This window comes from Hyperolius riggenbachi, chromosome 5, assembly GCF_040937935.1.
Source record: "Hyperolius riggenbachi isolate aHypRig1 chromosome 5, aHypRig1.pri, whole genome shotgun sequence".
In the NCBI taxonomy this organism is placed as follows: Eukaryota; Metazoa; Chordata; class Amphibia; order Anura; family Hyperoliidae; genus Hyperolius; species Hyperolius riggenbachi.
The window spans coordinates 51,744,539-51,762,069 of NC_090650.1; the positions used below are offsets into that span (position 1 = coordinate 51,744,539).

A 17,531-nucleotide genomic window follows, 5' to 3' on the forward strand; every position below is an offset into this window, starting at 1 on the left:
AGCACAGGAGGAAGCCCAGGTAAGTATCTATTCTTTTCTTTACGAGCTCTCTGGTTTCCTTTAAAGAAAACCTGAACTGAAAATTAAAAGTCAAAATAAACATACACAAGTCATACTTACCTCCTGTGTAGTCTACTCCTCAATCTATTTTTCCTCTCCTGCATCCTGTCTGTCCACCGTGATCAATGGAATTCTCTGTCCTCCATTTTGAAAATGGCTATTACCCCATAACAGCTTCCTGGTCAGCACACTGTTAAACTGTAACATCACCCACTTGAGCCATAGGGAAACATGGACACATCAGTTCTCCTCTCAGCTGTAACTGACAGCAACTGATAGCAACTGATATATTTCAGTTCTGACAAAATGTTGTCAGAACTGGAAGGGATCACTGTAAGAAGAAAATGGTGAGCTTCTGAGAGGAACTGAGGCAAGGTAACTATGTAATGTTCATTTGAAGTTACTTCATGTGTTTATTTTAAATAATTTTACTCAGTACAGGTTCTCTAAGTATTATTGCTGTACTGTGTCCTCAACTGCGAGAACTTTGTAACATTGCCCCATTTCTTGTCTCATGGCCCGATTCCAGTCTTCCAGGAATACAATTTTTCCTACTATATGTGAAGAGAAGAACCGAGAGCCAAAATATAGTGTAGTAGGTTATGATAATGGAAAGATAAAGGAGGAGTACAATAATATACTCACAAACACGGGTTACCTCCAGGCAACCACTGTATAAGCAGGTGAGGAGATTAGCCTGTCCTCACTCAGGATTAAGAAGTCGCTCTCTGTGGATAGGAAAAAGATGGGGTATCCCCCTCCACCAAGGGTGGACATTCAATGTGACAAGAACAGAGGCGCCAAAAGAATAAAAACAATACTTAAAAAGTTTAAAAATTGCTGAGGAGGCAGTGGTGGACTTACCTCCAGCAAGTAGACACAACAAGCTGTGTATTTAGAACAAATTAAATTTATTGGTACACTCCGGGGGGCAGTCGCAACGCGTTTCGCAGGCAGAGCCCGCTTCCTCAGGCAATAGTGAACGGAGTACACAACAGCATTAGGTCCGGGTAACACGCTCTGCCTGCGAAACGCGTTGCGACTGCCCCCCGGAGTGTACCAATAAATTTAATTTGTTCTAAATACACAGCTTGTTGTGTCTACTTGCTGGAGGTAAGTCCACCACTGCCTCCTCAGCAATTTTTAAACTTTTTAAGTATTGTTTTTATTCTTTTGGCGCCTCTGTTCTTGTCATAATTTTTCCTACTAAGTTACCTTCACACCATGCACAAAAGGATTGCAGCAGTGATGAAAAGTCACATTGTTGACCCAGTGACAGGAAGTCGAGGTACAATCTCTAACCCTTTCCACAATGGCCAAAACTAAATCATACAATTCTGGGTTTCGTTTTTCAAAGGCCTGTTCTCAGCCTGCACATTGGCATGAGAGTCTGGTTGTTTCTAGGTGCAGGTTTGTACAAGCCAGTACATACATGGATGCAATCTCAGACTGATGAACATGAGTAAAGACTAGTACACACATTCAAATTTGATTGGCCAATTTGACCACTCCCATGTAGTATTTAAGAGCTTAAAGGAAATCTGAAGTGAAAATAAACGTATGATATAATGATTTGTATGTGTAGTACAGCTAAGAAATAGAACATAATTAGCAAAAATATGAGTCTAATATTGTTTCCAGTACAGGGAGAGTTAAGAAACTTGGGTTGGCTAAAGTCCTGCTTTCCAAAGCACGTACCTCAACCAGTCTCTCAATGTTTGTTAAGGTTTTACTGCCAGGAAGTTCAAAGGGTCATTAGCTCTGCTCTGTTTCATCATTTAAAATACAGAGTGTAATTTGTAAACTGCAAATATTAGAGAATGATGCAAGGTTATAAAAAAAAGCTATATAACTAAAGATAAAAATATGAGACCATTTTCTCTGCTACTTATATTCTAGTAATTATCCATACTACACATAGAATTCATTATAGCATTTTTTTTTCACTTCAGTGTCACTTTAACACATCCATGTTATAAAATGGCAGGTTTATGGACAACTTTTACACAGCAAAATTTACATAACTCTACTGAACCATCCTTCATGTATTTGACCCCCCCCCCCCCCCCCCCCCAAAAAAAAAAAGGTGTAGAGCGACGTGTGTTTTGGAACTTGCATAAATATTAAAGACAATGGACACATTTGGTTTTTAAGAAGGTTTTTTTTTTTTTTTTTTTTTCTTATGATGGACCAAGACCATTCTGAAACAAATGCTGCATTGGATTACATAGGAGAATGGTTTATTATAAAAGACTGTACATAAAATTTTTAAACAGGTTATATACAAATGAAAAAAAAAATGATTTCCAATTTGAAAATAAAGAAACAAAAATTACTATATAGGTTTCCATGTCGTATAACAAGAGCATTTGAATTAAAGATGGTTTAAGATTTAGGATACAAAAAATATTTCACAGCAAAGCTCTGCATTTCATACAAAATAACTCTTATGGTCCACTAATTCTACAATGCAAGTTGCCATATGCAATGCGCCAACAGCAGCATTCAGGAAACATGGGGGTTTCGGACTATGAATTCAGTTTAGAGAATATTGGCAGATATGCTTGACTTGGTGAGGATACCAGATATGCCATGATAATTATTTCAGGAGAATCTAATTGGTTACTTATAAGAGGGTTTATATCGGTCAGAAGAAATCCAAGGTACAGTTATTAACCTCTCTGGCGGTATTGATTATTTCCAGATTTTAGGATCTAAAAGAGGGAAATCGTACAGCAGTGAGATCTGCAGCAGCCCCTGCACTTACTCACCTCCCTGGGCTCCAGCGCTGCAATTCTACCTCATCCTCCAGGTGGCGCTGTAACCCTATATATATAGTGAAATCATGGAGACAAACAGCAACCTCACTCGAGGGAACCAGAGCCACAAGGACCAGAAGAAGAATGACTGCCAAAGCCTGAATCCCAGGGGTAGCTAGTTTTGCTGTCTTCCCCATACCTCCTGGCAGCTATCCCGAGTCTGGCTCAGGATTACCGCTCCTGGCTTCTTTTTCCACCCGGAGCCCGACTCTGGGTCAGCGCCAAGGACGTTATGATACAGGCCATCCTGAGAGCGTTACAACGGATCTGGTGTTACAGGGAAAGAAGACCTCGTACTCACTCTTTTGCATCTCAATGACCATCCCCCATCAGTAAGATGCAAATAATTCCAAGTTGATACAAATTTGCTTAAAATTACAAATATTTGAATCAGTTAAATTTTACAAATGCTCAATGACCATCAACTCAAAAACACATACCTGGTGATCCCATTGAGCAAACTACCACTCTGACTAATGGTCAGTCGTAAGAGAATGCTTATCCAATGTACATACAAGTACGAGGACTCTTATAAAAAGTGAGTGTGTTCTGATTCTCCACAGCATAACTGCATTCTGACCATGAAAACCACATCAATCACCAAATATAAAGACAGATATACTTAAAGTAGAGGCACTCTGCTTAAATTTGTTTCCAAATAGTGAAAACCGTATCCTAAAACTGTTCCCCCAACAGTACCTGTTCTGTAGATGCCTATAAAGGGTTTCAATCACTTTACTAAACACTAAATTTCTGGCCTATATCTATGCCCGTTTACCTGCAAAAACATGGCCAGGATTAGAAAACCCCATAGAATGAAACAAACTTGACAGTTCCCAAGGTAACTACAACAGGGTGCTAGCAGGGACATTTTTTTTTATCAAAATCCTTCCGTAGTGCCCAAAAAGCTCGACCATCCCAGGTGCATCGTCAACAGAAAATTTCACTTCCACAATCTAGAACTCAACTCCTGCCACCCAGACATAAATGGGAGTCCACTTACTAGCAGATGAGATACTTACTGGGGCTATTGGACAACTAGATGGATCTAGAAAGAGCTCCAAGACAGTGAAGTCAATTCAGTGGGCACTTTAGGTTGCAACGTTCTCCATGCATAAAAGGAATCAGGGGTGTAACTACAGGGAAGCAGCCCCAGAGCCGTAAAGCCCCCCCCCCCCTTTTCCAACTACTACTTCACCCGCTCCAATATAGGGGGTCCATCCTTCAGATCAGGCGTTTTTGTGGCTACACTTGTTATGGGTGGGAAGATTATGATGTCCACACTGGTTTTACGGCCCTTGCAAGGTGAGCCCCCAGGCGGTGAGGGTCACCAGCGGTAGGCAAGGGCGTGAACACTGTGGGCCCTCCCCCCCATTAAAGTTTTGCTGGTGGACCCATGATTTGTAGTTATGCAAACTAGGAGAGAAGTAGGCAGGCACTCAGTATTAGACTGCAAGTATGATAACTCTGGCTGTGTTAGTGAGTTTGGCCTCCGAAGAAGCAAGGCTCACCCCATTGTGAAATTGTCGTAAGTCCGTGCACCCACTAGCGCCCACAGTGCCTCCCTACTCCAGCATAGAGCATGATAAGTACCACCATTTATGGACATGTTCATGTGTACCATTCACTATACTCGTTTGTACACCTGCTGCTTTTGCATTAAACTACAGTGCCAGACATTTTTTGCTTTTTTCTTCCTTGTGATTTGTAGTTATGCCACTGAAAGGAAGGGTTATAAATACAACAGGAACTTGCAGGAACTTCGAGACACCTACCCTTGAACCTACTCTAGTTCCTACTACCAGCTGGGTAATATTCAGCTACTCCACACTTAATGCAACACTAAACCGGTGGTCCTCGGTCAGTATGAGAATATTAAAAATGACTGAATGCTGTTGGTGGCTTTCATAACATACAGACATACATGACAACTTGAATTTTAGACTCAGCCCTTTCATCAGGCAAAAATACCTCCCAAGCTTTCCAATGTGTTATTTTACAGTCTGCATCAGTGAGGGTTATACCATCTTTCATTTTGTAGAAAGAATGGGGGGGGGGGGGGGGAAGGTTATGACTAAGTACAGTAAGCAAGTGACCAATCAAAATGCAGTTTGATAATTGACTTTAAATGAAGTGAAAAATGATTGGCCCTTATGAGGCACCACCCCTTGCATTGACATATCACAAATTTGTTTGCGTACCAGTTACATAGTACATACATTCTCCACCGTAAACCCACCACTGTACCCTTAAGGTCACACAATTGCCACCACCGCTACCCAGATTGCACGTTACACAGCGTAAGTGGTGTTTGTTTATGACAACATGCTGGACTAGGCTGGTTTGTCCTTCTGGACACTACACTGTGTATTTATGACATGGTTGTGTGTGAATAAGCCACTAAGGATTGTACTATTGCTCACTGAGGAACATCTATATGTTCAAGTTCACTAGGCAGGTTTTCAAATATTAGGGCTTGGGACCCTTTGAAGAGAGCTTCAGTCAATTTTGCATACTTAACACCCTGAAGAAGGTTTGGGAGTCCATTAGAAACCTCATTGATTTACAGCACCACTGAGCTGGGCACAGGATGAGCTAAATGACACCTCACCCTGCTGCACAAATCCCTGGCAGTGTTAATTACTATTACCCCTCCGAGTCATTGCAACTCTGAGGGAGAAGTCATTCGGGGTCTGACGATGGCCGGCATCTGAATTACACTGCTGTACGGCCATAGACATAACATTATGTCTGACGGGCCCAGGTCAGACCCAGTGTACGGAAGAGCATGTGCCGAAATGACCTGCCTTGGTCAATTTTTGGTTATGTGAGGGCTGTATGTGTCTACTGCTGGGTGAGTGGCTGATTTGTACGAGACTGATATCTTTGGGTTATAACGTTGCTATTTTTGATATTTCCAATTCTTCTAATTCATGGGCACCTCAAGGGGGCAGCAAGAGAAAAGTAAAATACTTTTCCTTGTACATTTTCTTGCTTTCTTATACACTATCTGTATCGTTCCATTGTTTACTGTACAACTAATGCTGGAAGTAAACCACGAGTTTTTTAATCAACGATTTCAATTGTTTTTCTAATCGATTTTCTCATACAAGTGAATGGAAATCGATCAGAAAAACAATCAAAATGTTAATCTGCCAAACAAAACCTCATTGTGTACTCTCAGCATAAGACGCACATGAGTAGGGGTGGACAATGAAATGCAAATCCGTGTTGATGCAGGATTATGTGAATTCTGTATGCAAATTTATGCCGCTTAAAAATGGACCAATTGAATCCCGGCCAAGGTGGAATTCAACTGGTGCATTTTTAACCTGCAATTTGCATAATTCTGATTTAACTCAAAATTGTTTGAATTTCATTGACCATCCTAACACGCCATTAAAGATGGCCTGGTCAATATTCCCTTCTTCATAGAAGGGGAAAACCACAAAAACGCTAAATGAACAATATAGGCTTGCCATTGTAATTTCTTGTTTTTGAGAAGGGAACTTCAGGAACTGTGGGTATGGTAACAATAGGTATAATTAGGACCTCACACCGTGACCACAGACTGTATAAAAACCATCAGAGGGACTTTGAGAATATATTTTACAACTACCGTATATATTCCTAACTTTATTTAACTACTCCCACCACTGATAAATTGAATTTTTTTTTTTTTATCCACTTACTTTAGTGATAACCAAACATTGGCAGTATGGCGTGATTTACAAATCGTGCTAAACAGGATTCGGCAACTATATAAAAAGCAGTTCCAAAAGGTCTATGCAGAGCGGCGTGTAATACTTTATGGGTACAGCAAATTTTTGTCAGTAAGAGGGGGACCGGTAAACTCGCAGTGTAACACTTCAGTGCAAACCTGGCCTGGCCACTGGTTGGTGGGCTTAAGAACTACAACTGCAGCGTGTCAAATGATTCATTGTGACCTTTTATAAGCCCACTGGTCCCTTTTGCTCCCCCCTCAGAATGAAAAAAAAAATTCAGTAGCATTCAACTTTTCTAGTGGATCATGTGTACTTCTGTGTACAAATGGTCCAGTGAGGTCTTGGCACAGTTTCAGCACCTTTCAATGTAATGTTTTATCCCTGGAAACACATTCTGGAATGTAAAAAATGGACATTACATTTTCCGGTCAATTCAAAAGAAAATAAAAAAATAGTTTTATAAAGGTTGGCAATGAAAGAAGAAACTTCGCAAATAATATTCATTACAGAATTTTTTCCATTTCTTTGTCTTGCAAAAAGTTCTTTAAAAGATATATCTAGCCAACTGTAAAAAAAAAAAAAAAAATTACTCACCTGGGTATTCTTCCAGCCACTAGAAGTCTGTTAAAGGGGAACTGAAGTAAGAGGTTTATGGAGGCTCCCATATTTATTTCCTTTTAATCAATACCAGTTGCCTGACAGCCCTGCTGGTCTATTTCTCTGCAGTAGTATCTGAATAACACCAGAAACAAGCATGCAGCTAGTCTTGTCAGATCTGACTTTAAAGTCTAAAACACCTGATCTACTGCATGCTTGTTCAGGGGCTATGGCTAATAGTATTAGAGGCAGAGGATCAGCAGGGCTACCAGGCAACTGGTATTGCTTAAAAGGAAATAAACATGGCAGCCTCCATATACCTCTCTCTTCAGTTCCCCTTTAAGTCCCACGGCATAGTTCCACTCTGAGCCAGCCCTAAGCAAGATCGCCAATCCACAGCCGGGATCTTCTGCGCATCTGAGCCTCATGATTGCAGTCCCGTTTCTGGAAATGCTCTGCGCTTGCACAGTTCATTTCTCTCAGAACTGCACAGGCGCAGAGCGCTACCATCAACAGGAGCGTGGTCACTAGAGGCGCACCAGTGCAGGTGCAGAAGATCCCATGTAAAGCGGAGGCCTGGTGAAGATCAGAACTGTGCTGTGGCCTAACAGACTTCTAGGGGCTAGAAGAAGCCCCAGCTGAGAGAAACTTTTACAGTTTTACAGATGTATCCTTTAAAAAGTATTCCGAAAGCGCTTTCTCTCCACATCCCAAAAATGTAACGGTTTTCAAATACTGGATTGGTAGCTCCAGAAGTCGGACAGACACCACAGAATAGGTGGGTTCTGACAAGTCGAAATTTCTGACCAACACAGCCAGAAGAGGTAGGAGAAATCCACATATGTAGTGCTGAAACTCCTCCCACATACTGCTGAAACTCCTCCCACCCCAACTACCAACTGGTAGCTTCAGATACAAAGTCGTCAGATACGTGATGAATGAGAATTTTGATAAGTATACCTCCTTTGTTTTCTCACCAAAGATATGTCCCCTTTCATATGTAACACTTATTCTAAATAAAGTGAGAGGAAAGAAGGGTGTATAAGTAAAGGCTGTACAGCACAGCCCTTGTTAGGGAAGTAAAGTGATAAGGCTCTGGGGGAAAGTGAAAGCAGAAATTTTAACCATTTTAGTATTTATTTTTTTTTCCTGAAAATGCTCCTGTTCTGTTCTTAGATTGGTGTAATGGTGTCACAAGACTACTGATGCAGAGGGGGAATGGTATTTTTTAGTTCTGATTGAATACCTTTCACAAACAAAATGGAGGTCAACTGGTAATGAATACCATTTACAACGTTAATTATTTTACTGCCTTGACAGAGAATGGCCTGTGCCATAAAATTAATGGAGAGTTATCCTCTAAATGTAACCCAGAATCACTACATGAAATTAATCCCCATTACAAAAGGAATTTCATGTAACGCATGACCACTGTAGTTTACTCAGCTCTGACGAGTTCATGTCAACTCAAACTGTACTACTGGATTGCACAATTTATTAATAAATGTGTTAACCATGCAGTCCTGTTACAACTTGCAGCATTTAAAGGGAACCTGTAACGTGACATGGATAAAATGCTAGATACTTATCTCAGTAAAGGAAAGTCTCTAGATAGTCGAGAGGCTTCCTGATCCATCATCGAGCCCACCATTGATGTACAGGGCCCCTTCGAACATATCTGGCACTGTGTCTGATCAATTCTCTTGGATGCACTCCTCTCCGCATTTGGGCATGTACAGACTGTACAAGCACGAGTACAACCACACTTGAGCAATAGCACGAAGCTACTTTATGGTACTGTGCAGGCGCATCATACTCGCGCATGTGCAGTGTGGCCACTACTCTGTAGGGAGCAGAGGAAAATTGTGAAGAGGAAAAAAATCCTGGCCAGCAGAGAGGGTCAAGGAGGACATGGGAAGTCTCTGGGGATTCACAGGTTCACTGTAATCTTCTGACAAACCATAGGGGCAATTTGTAGCAAATATGCTGCAAGGATGAGATTGGAAGGGGGGAATTCATTCTCTATTTCCACCCACGTGTCAGGTCATTTCTGGTCAAGTGTGACATCACACTAGCTAGAGTTACTGGTGTACTGTAATTCAGCAGTTCTGTGTGCACACCTTGCTTACATGGCTTACATTGCATGGCTCTGCCCACTGCCCTGAAAGCGATGCATTATGGGTATTGCTTCTTGTATACGTGATCATTCCTTTTGTTTTGTTATAAAGCAGGCAAGTGTGTCCCTTGCCATGCTTATTCAGTAGAGACGCTAGTTTAGATCCATTACAAAAATTCTGGTGGTCCTTCCATAAGTTACCTAGCACCTTGCAACACTTACCAGAGTTATAACTCCCCGTCACGATGGGTCTAAAAACAATCCATTTACAAAATAGAATAATAAAGAACAGACTTCTGGTCTTCATTGCAAGGAAGTCACCATTATAACAGCACAGAATAAAGTTAAAAATCAAAGGGAGTAGGTATGGACTTTCAGTAAGTATACAGTACATTAGCCATTTTGAATGGTCACACAAGGCCCCGTGTCACATTCAGCTAGTTTTGGGCCATGCCACCCCCAGCAAAGTGGTTCTAACCATTAAGTATTGGCCATGCCGCTCTCATGACAGCATATATGCCGTTATCACATCAAAATAAGTACAAATAAATGATCCATGTTGAGGTTGTAAAAGGTGCAATCGCTTATACATTTAAAACATCCACTCAACTTTAAATTCATGCAGTGAAGTCAGCTCTGTTGCTGAACATGGACACAGTTTATTGAAGACAGAATAAGATATTTTGCAATAAAAAAAAAAAAAATCCAGAAATTGTCTACAGGGTTTCCTCTTCCTGTGCTATATTCTGGAGAAATTGTGCCTTTAAAGCCCAACGAAGTCCAATACGGAGTAAGACTTTCTCAAAGAAAGCATGTTCATTAGTGTAAATTATACACTTTTCAGGTTCAAAACCAATTGAGTAGTTGTGCATCTATATGGACTTTGGACCACTTGTACTGGAGTAGTTTTGTGGTCTACAACTACTTCCTGTGAACTACAAGTATTGGTCCTCACATTGACACCTGGTTTCCACTTTAATGCAGCTATGCTTAGAAGTGTAGTTTGGCATCATCCATCTCTTCCTACTCTGGGTGTCACATGTTCATGTGCTTGACCTGCCCACCACCTACAACCAATGGGGAGAGGAGGAGACATCCGGCAAAGTTTAAAAAGAAAATTTTAATCCATGCAATCGGTATCCTGTCAACCACTTTGCTTGTATATACAATATTTTTCCCTTATCAACCTGATGACTATTAGAGTTGACCTTACTTAGTTTTGAATTTAGTTGGACTTATAAATAATACTTAATCTTTTTTTGGCGCTAAACTGTGGGAAACCTTGCAAAATCCGTGATGGCCATTTTTAGAACACAGGAATACAAAAGAACTTTGGTGCTTTTTTTGTACTGAAGTATGGGGAACTCGTTGCCACAAAGAGGTGAAGTAGTACAAGGTACAAAATACAAAAATTACAACCATTTTCATCTCACAGATGGGACACTTTAAGACTGGACAAATCCTAAAAACTGGTGAAGGCTTATGGTAATTACAATAAGCTGGAAGCATTGTGGGTTACAAAAAGAAGAAAAATGTAAAAAATAAATCAGTACATAAAACGATTTAACGCATGCCGTAAAAACGGGGGAGGGGGTTGAATATTAATGAATGAGAAGTGATCTAGTAAAGATATGACCAGCAGTATCACTTGAAAGTCCGAATGTTAACAGTAGCCTAACAGTGTTCGTTTATCATGCGGCATGGAAAAAAAATATATGTTTTCAGTAAAACATATGCATGTGGCACAAAGTGATTCAGAAATACTACAAGCTACAGCTCAATGGGGAATTCACGGTGGTCCAAGAATGGGAAAAAAAATTGGTTTACATTTTTTAAACTAAAATAAATAAACGAAACAGAAGGGGAGAGAAGCGTAAACCGGCACAAGATTTTGTTATGTGCACAACACGATTGGTCTCAAGGCCATGATAAAAAGTTCCTCCCAGGGCACAGCATTGTTAGGTCTAAAAACCTCTTTTTCATGGTGGAGTCGTCACTCCAACACCAAACAGGTTATTGGAAAAAAGAGAAATTAAAAAGCCACAGTTTTATATGTAAGTTACTTCTTGCACTTAAAAGTTTTAAAATCAGATTAGACTCAGTACTGAACTTTACGGGAAAATAAAATGGAATTATTTAATTTTTTTTTTTTTTTTTGTAAAACATTAATCAGCATAGTGCATGATTGATTCCACGTAATTTCCCGGGAAGAGGCCTGTGACTCCATTGGCAACTCCCTCATACCAGCCATCGTCGTTTTTCTTAATGACGTAGATAATGGCTCCCTCCATGAAGGACAGCTCGTCTTCTTTGTCCTTTGCGTAATCGTAAATGGCAACAACTAAAGGGAGGAGAAAAAGTAGCGTTAGAACGAGGCCGACTCTCTTGAGTGGTGGACTGGGTCTATGAAACAGCTAGAGATAGGGTTTTGTAGCTGATAAGGATTCAAAGGCATATTATTTTTAACAACAAATTATTAACAAAAAGAGGGACACCGAAAGCCCAATATAGTGTAGTATGCACTGCAGTGTTCTCCCCGGCTGTCATCGGCTCACCTCCTCCTATGCTATAAGCAGAGTTGTGCACAGAAGCACCGGCCCTACAGTCTCCCACATTGTTCCACTCGGCTACTTCTTCGTGCCACCCGGCTACTATTTCATGCCACCCAGCTGGAAAAAAATTCTGGGGAGAACACTGCACTGGTAAATGGAGGTGTGTGGAAAGAGTATGTGCAGTATACTCACGAGTCAAGGTTACAGCATAGGCAACCAATGTAAAGCGAACACACTGATTCCAGTGCTGGAGACTTGAGCGCAGCCGGCGCCACCATAGGTCGTAATAGGAATTACGCCTATAGCGGCACACAGGGAGTAACTTCGGCGCCGTCAGAACACGGAGCTAAAGTTGCTTTTAAAACACAATAATTTGGCTTCCAGCAATTGCTTTATTTATTGCTTTTATTTATTTATTTATTATTTATCCATTTCATTCCCCACCATCCATGGCGGCCTGGAGGGGGAATAGTATTTAACATTGCCGGGAACTTATGTAGCAGCAGGATACAGCCATATACCGGCTGTATCCTGCGCCCAAGTCTCCCGCGTCGATATCTCTCATACACGATTAGACCTGACTCCACTCAGGTTTAAAGAGAACCTGTACTGAGTAAAAATATTTAAAATAAACACATGAGGTAACTTCAAATGAACATTACATAGTTACCTTGCCATCATTTCCTCTCAGAAGCTCACCATTTTCTTCTGACAATGATCCCTTCCAGTTCTGACAATATTTTGTCAGATCTGAAATATATCAGTTGCTGTCAGTTATAGCTGAGAGGAAAACTGATGTACCAGGCAATGTCCATGTTTCCCTATGGCTCAAGTGGGCGATGTTACAGTTTAACTGTGTGCTGACCAGAAAGCTGTTATGGGGTAATGGCTATTTTCAAAATGGAGGACGGAAAATTCCCTTGATCATAGTGAAGAAATAGGACGCAGGAATGGAGAAAGACACTGAGGAGTAGACTAGATGGAAGGTAAGTATGACTTGTGTATGCCTATTTTGACTTTTATTTTCAGTACAGGTTTTCTTTAAGAAGTCGCTCTCTGTTGATCAAGGAAAAAAGGGGTAACACCCCTCCATCAAGGGTGGATATGTATAACGTAGTATGGATACAGAGGCGTTAGGGCGATAAAAAGATCATTTAAAAATCTTATTGCCTGGGGAAGCGGGTCACTCCCGCAAAACACGTATTTTACTGGAGTATGTAAAATTGTTTTGCTGAAAATTGATTGGCATTTTCCTGTCTCTGCCTGGAGGAGGTAAGTCCACCACAACCTCCTCATTTTTAAACGTTTTAGATCTTTTTATCCTTGTGGCGCCTCTGTATCCATACTATGTTAAACAAATTATAATTATTAAAAGTATATGGGAAGCGGAAAAAAAAAATCAACTTACCTAAGACGAGGGAATGCTCTGGGTCCCATAGAGCCTTCCCGCTCCTGTCACAGTCCCCACGTTCCAGCGCTGGCTCCCTCGGTTCGACCAATTGGTTAAATACTGCTCTTTGACACCAAAGGAGGCTTTTGAAAGTCTTCGGGAGCCCAAGTGCTCTCGAAGAGGGGCGGCTCCCTACTGCGTCTGTGCTAGCACACTTACGCATGCACAGTATAGCGCTGCCCGTCCCGTGGCCGGGGATTCAAACACAGGAGCCTGCACTTAGACAAGGGCACCGGGTGAAGAGCAGGAAGGCTTTATATCAACCCAGAGCCTTCCATCTTCTTGGGCAAGTATCTGTTTTTGGTTTTTCTTTCAGCTTCCCATTAGCTTCAATGCCCAATTCAATGCCCCTAGTCAATACACCTTTTTGCCTAAGTTTTCTCCTAGGAGATAAATTTTAATTTTCTTCATCTGTTTAAAGTGAACCAGAGACGAAGCACCCTTGTGTATTTTACCATAGAAATCAGTGGGAACATTAGAGAAAACATTTACCATGCTCTCTGTTCCATCCTCACTGCTAAAAGTGTCTGTTATCTAGCTGAGATAAGAATCCCGGACTGAGCATTGAGTCTGGCTTTGCTATAATGACTCAGCTATAATGATTCCTGAGCAAAGCCAGCAGGGGGCAGGCTTGGACTTGAAGACAGCAAAGAACACAGTCTCAGCTATAATTATTCTGTAGCAAAGCCAGACCGACTGCTTAGTCGGGATTCTTATCTTAGAGGTGATAACAGGCAAATTAAACAGAGAACAATGTAACAAAGAGCAGATTAGGGGTTTTCTGTCATGTTCCCACTGATTTATAAGGTAAAATACATGAGGTTGCTTCATCTCTGGTTCTCTTTAAAATAACTTTTCAGCATTTTGCCTCGGTTGAGAACCTAGCTAATGTAGTATGAATGTCAGAACACATACAGACATAATGAAATGTGACTCACTAAAATGAAATGGAAGCCACAAGTCTAAAATAACTCAATACCCCACCAAGGAAGATGGATCCAGCAACATCTCCCTGACGTTCAGCGTTCCAAGACCCATCTTCTGGCCAGCGGGTACATGCGACCTCACACGATGGGCACGCCCTGGAAGTCATGCTATTGCGGTACTTTGCGCGGAGTAGTCAAGGATCTTAAAAATCCAGATCCACTTTGATGATCATTATCGCCATGCGACGCTAAACTGGGTTACCGTGATCGCATGCCTGTACCCACGTCATGAGATCACGGAAACAGTTGCTGGACGCGCAAAAAAAATCTGCATGTCGCCATGAAAAATCGTGTGGTGGGTACGGACCTTAAAAAGGTAGCCATACATTACTCAATTTTCCATTCAGCAAACCACTTTATTGGGCGATCAACTACAGTGTGGCCCACACACTACAAGCGAAGCGAGATCCTTTGCGGTTCTCCTTCACTAATCAATCTGAACGATATTATGTCTCCATGCGCTGAAACCAAAAATCAACTCTGAGCCCGTCAAAATCATTGAATGTATCCTGTCTGAGTAAATTTGGTAGATTCGGCTAATTTTCACCAATCCAGCACAATGGAACATAACAGATTCTCCCTCAATTCAATAAAATGATTAAATCGAATGGTCAATCTTACAGGAAAATGAAGTAATGTATGGGAACCTCAAGCAGGAATTTCACACAATAGACCTACCAATTTCTACCTAGAGATGCTGAAATCTTATGATATGGAAAGGTAGAGTGTAAAATGGACTTAAAAATGTACCAGATGACTACATTTTCTTGAATCACTTGCCTTTCTCAACATAGGACTTGGGAGCCCATATAGGGTCTCCATCAGCATATGGGTCATTGTACTGAACCACAGCAGCCTCCTCCTCTTCATAGTCCACTGGAGGCGGGGGTGGGGGTGGTGGAGAATCATCAAACATTGGAATCTCATCAGGTGGAGGTGGAGGAGGTGGAGTAGGACTATCAGCAACTTGAAGAGAAACACAGCATTATTTACAGGGTGCCAAGAATATGCACCAAATGCAGTTTAATCGATTGTCTTACTATGAAAACCTAAGTTAAAAGTTGATGGAAACCAAATAAAAACAAAAAAATGACCACTCTACTGTAGTCCTAAAGGATTCCTCTGCTGAAAAATGATCATATAAAACTGGAGGATTGTGGAGATTCTCTGACAACTTATCTTCTTTTCTTCTCTGCTGCTGCTACATAAGATACCCAACCTGCAGCACAGTGCCCTTTGCAGAGAGGAGATTGTCAGAGGAACTCAGAAGTACTTGGTCTAGACCAGGCATGGGCAAACTCGGCCCTCCAGCTGTTACGGAACTACAAGTCCCACAATGCATTGCAGGAGTCTGACAGCCACAGTCATGACTCAAAGGCAAATGCATTGTGGGACTTGTAGTTCCGTAACAGCTGGAGGGCCGAGTTTGTCCATGCCTGGTCTAGACAGTGAGGCCCTGTTGAAAGTGGTCAGTTGCGGTTCAGAGTAATTTTGCTCGTCAACTCACTGTTCATACAATTATATGGGCCTGTTTACAGTACTGAGTTGTAACTAATCAGCAAAGAATATTGTCCAGAGGTACTGCCTCTAACTGTGAAGCATGAGGTAATGCGTTTGACTCCCGCTACACAGGAAAAAAAATAGCGTTATTCAAACTTATTGCATGGAAGCTTTGTATTAAAGTCTCTGTCCAGTCTCTATTGCTAATTATAACAAGTGCGTTATGCAACTGACCACTTTTAGCCTAGCCTCGGGCTACAAAAGCACAATGTCCCATAGGCTGCCCTCAGTCCCCATGCAATGCACACAATTTTATATGGAGTTGAGCTTTAAGATACATTATGTAATGCTAAACACCTCTGAACATTTGCACAGATCAGTTAAGATTTCACAAACCATAAAGTTACATGGCAATCTCTTCAGTACAGTAGCATACAGTACATGCTGTTAGAGAACATGCAGCAGATAGCAGCTCCTCGCCAGCTTCATTACAATAAGCTTAGCATCCAATTCTGCAGAACCAGAAATAAATTAAATTGCCTACTTATTCATAGCCAGAACATCCCTTCTACAAGGAACAGAGATGTTTAGATCTCACTCACAAATCACGGTATAATCCTGTTCATTGCTGAATGTTCCTCGTGCATTACCAAGTTCGGAGTCCAGATGGAGCTGCAGACAGAGTCTGATATCACAACTCCCATTTAAAACAAGGAGGAGATCCAGGAGGGGAAGCAGGGAGTGCGTTATTAGTCATCACTTGGGGTATCACTTTAGTTGAATCCTAGTTATCCAGAACTCAACTAACCAGCGGTCTTAACCAGCCAGCATAAATCACTGGCCGTATTCACAGTGGTGAAGGCCAACTTCTTAGGCTGCGTGTGGGCTTGGATGTGCTTAATGCTGGGAATACACGGTTCGTTTTTTAGGTGATGATAGATAATTTCCGACATGTCCGATCTCCCTTTCGATCCTTTCGCCACTTGATTTCTGATAGAAGTGAATGGAAAAGGATACGAAAAAAAAACCGAGTAGAAGATAAGAGAATCGACTGCAGAATCGAGCGGCAAAAACGATCGAGAGGAGAAACGCACCGCATAAACGAACAGTGTATCCCCAGCATAAAGACTGGCTTCCTCTGCTCCCCCAAAGGTTAACACTTTCAATTACTGAATTTTAACATTGAATACAGCGATCATGGTATTTATATAGAGTGGGGTACAGTACGGTTATAGCTGGGCCTATTTTTAACATGGAGTCTCAAGCAACCAGAAATTACACTTATTCGGCAGCAGCCAATCCCAGTCAGTGCCGGATAACTTAGACTTTACTGTACATGGATCTTCACAGTACTAAAGGAGGGTGCTTAGATTTGATATACAGATTTGGTTTATTATATTACCAAACTTTCGTTTTTGTTTAATTTTGTCTTTAATTTATGAACATAAGAAATCCCCCCCTCCATCTTCCTTAAGGAGACCCTCTTGCATATCTCGAGATGTAGTCCTTCGATGTGAGTACATCTCCCGGACAGGAGTTGATGGATGGAACATCGCCAGCTCAACCTTTCTGACTTCCCCTTGAACTGGTTAACTCTAGGAACCTGAAAGAATTTATTCATTTGACACCTCACATTCCACAAATGTAAACATGCTCTTATCCCTGCACTAGAGCGACCAAAGTACTAAGAAGAGGGAGGCAAGCGAGGCAGAGCTAGGTGACTTAA

The 17,531-nt window shown here is 41.4% G+C and overlaps 1 protein-coding gene across 14 annotated transcripts in view; it reads right to left on the minus strand.

Annotated features, from left to right (window-relative positions):
• Positions 1–10,418: 10,418 nt before the first annotated feature.
• Positions 10,419–17,531, minus strand: part of ABI1 (abl interactor 1) — a 153,575-nt gene continuing 146,462 nt past the window's right edge. For all 14 annotated transcript variants that reach the window (XM_068235677.1, XM_068235671.1, XM_068235675.1 and 11 more), the window contains 2 exons: positions 15,086–15,271; positions 10,419–11,658 (listed from right to left, as the gene is read on the minus strand). In XM_068235677.1, the coding sequence (XP_068091778.1) occupies positions 11,483–11,658; positions 15,086–15,271 (362 nt within the window). In that variant the 3' untranslated portion in view covers positions 10,419–11,482. The remainder of the gene's footprint in view (positions 11,659–15,085; positions 15,272–17,531) is intronic.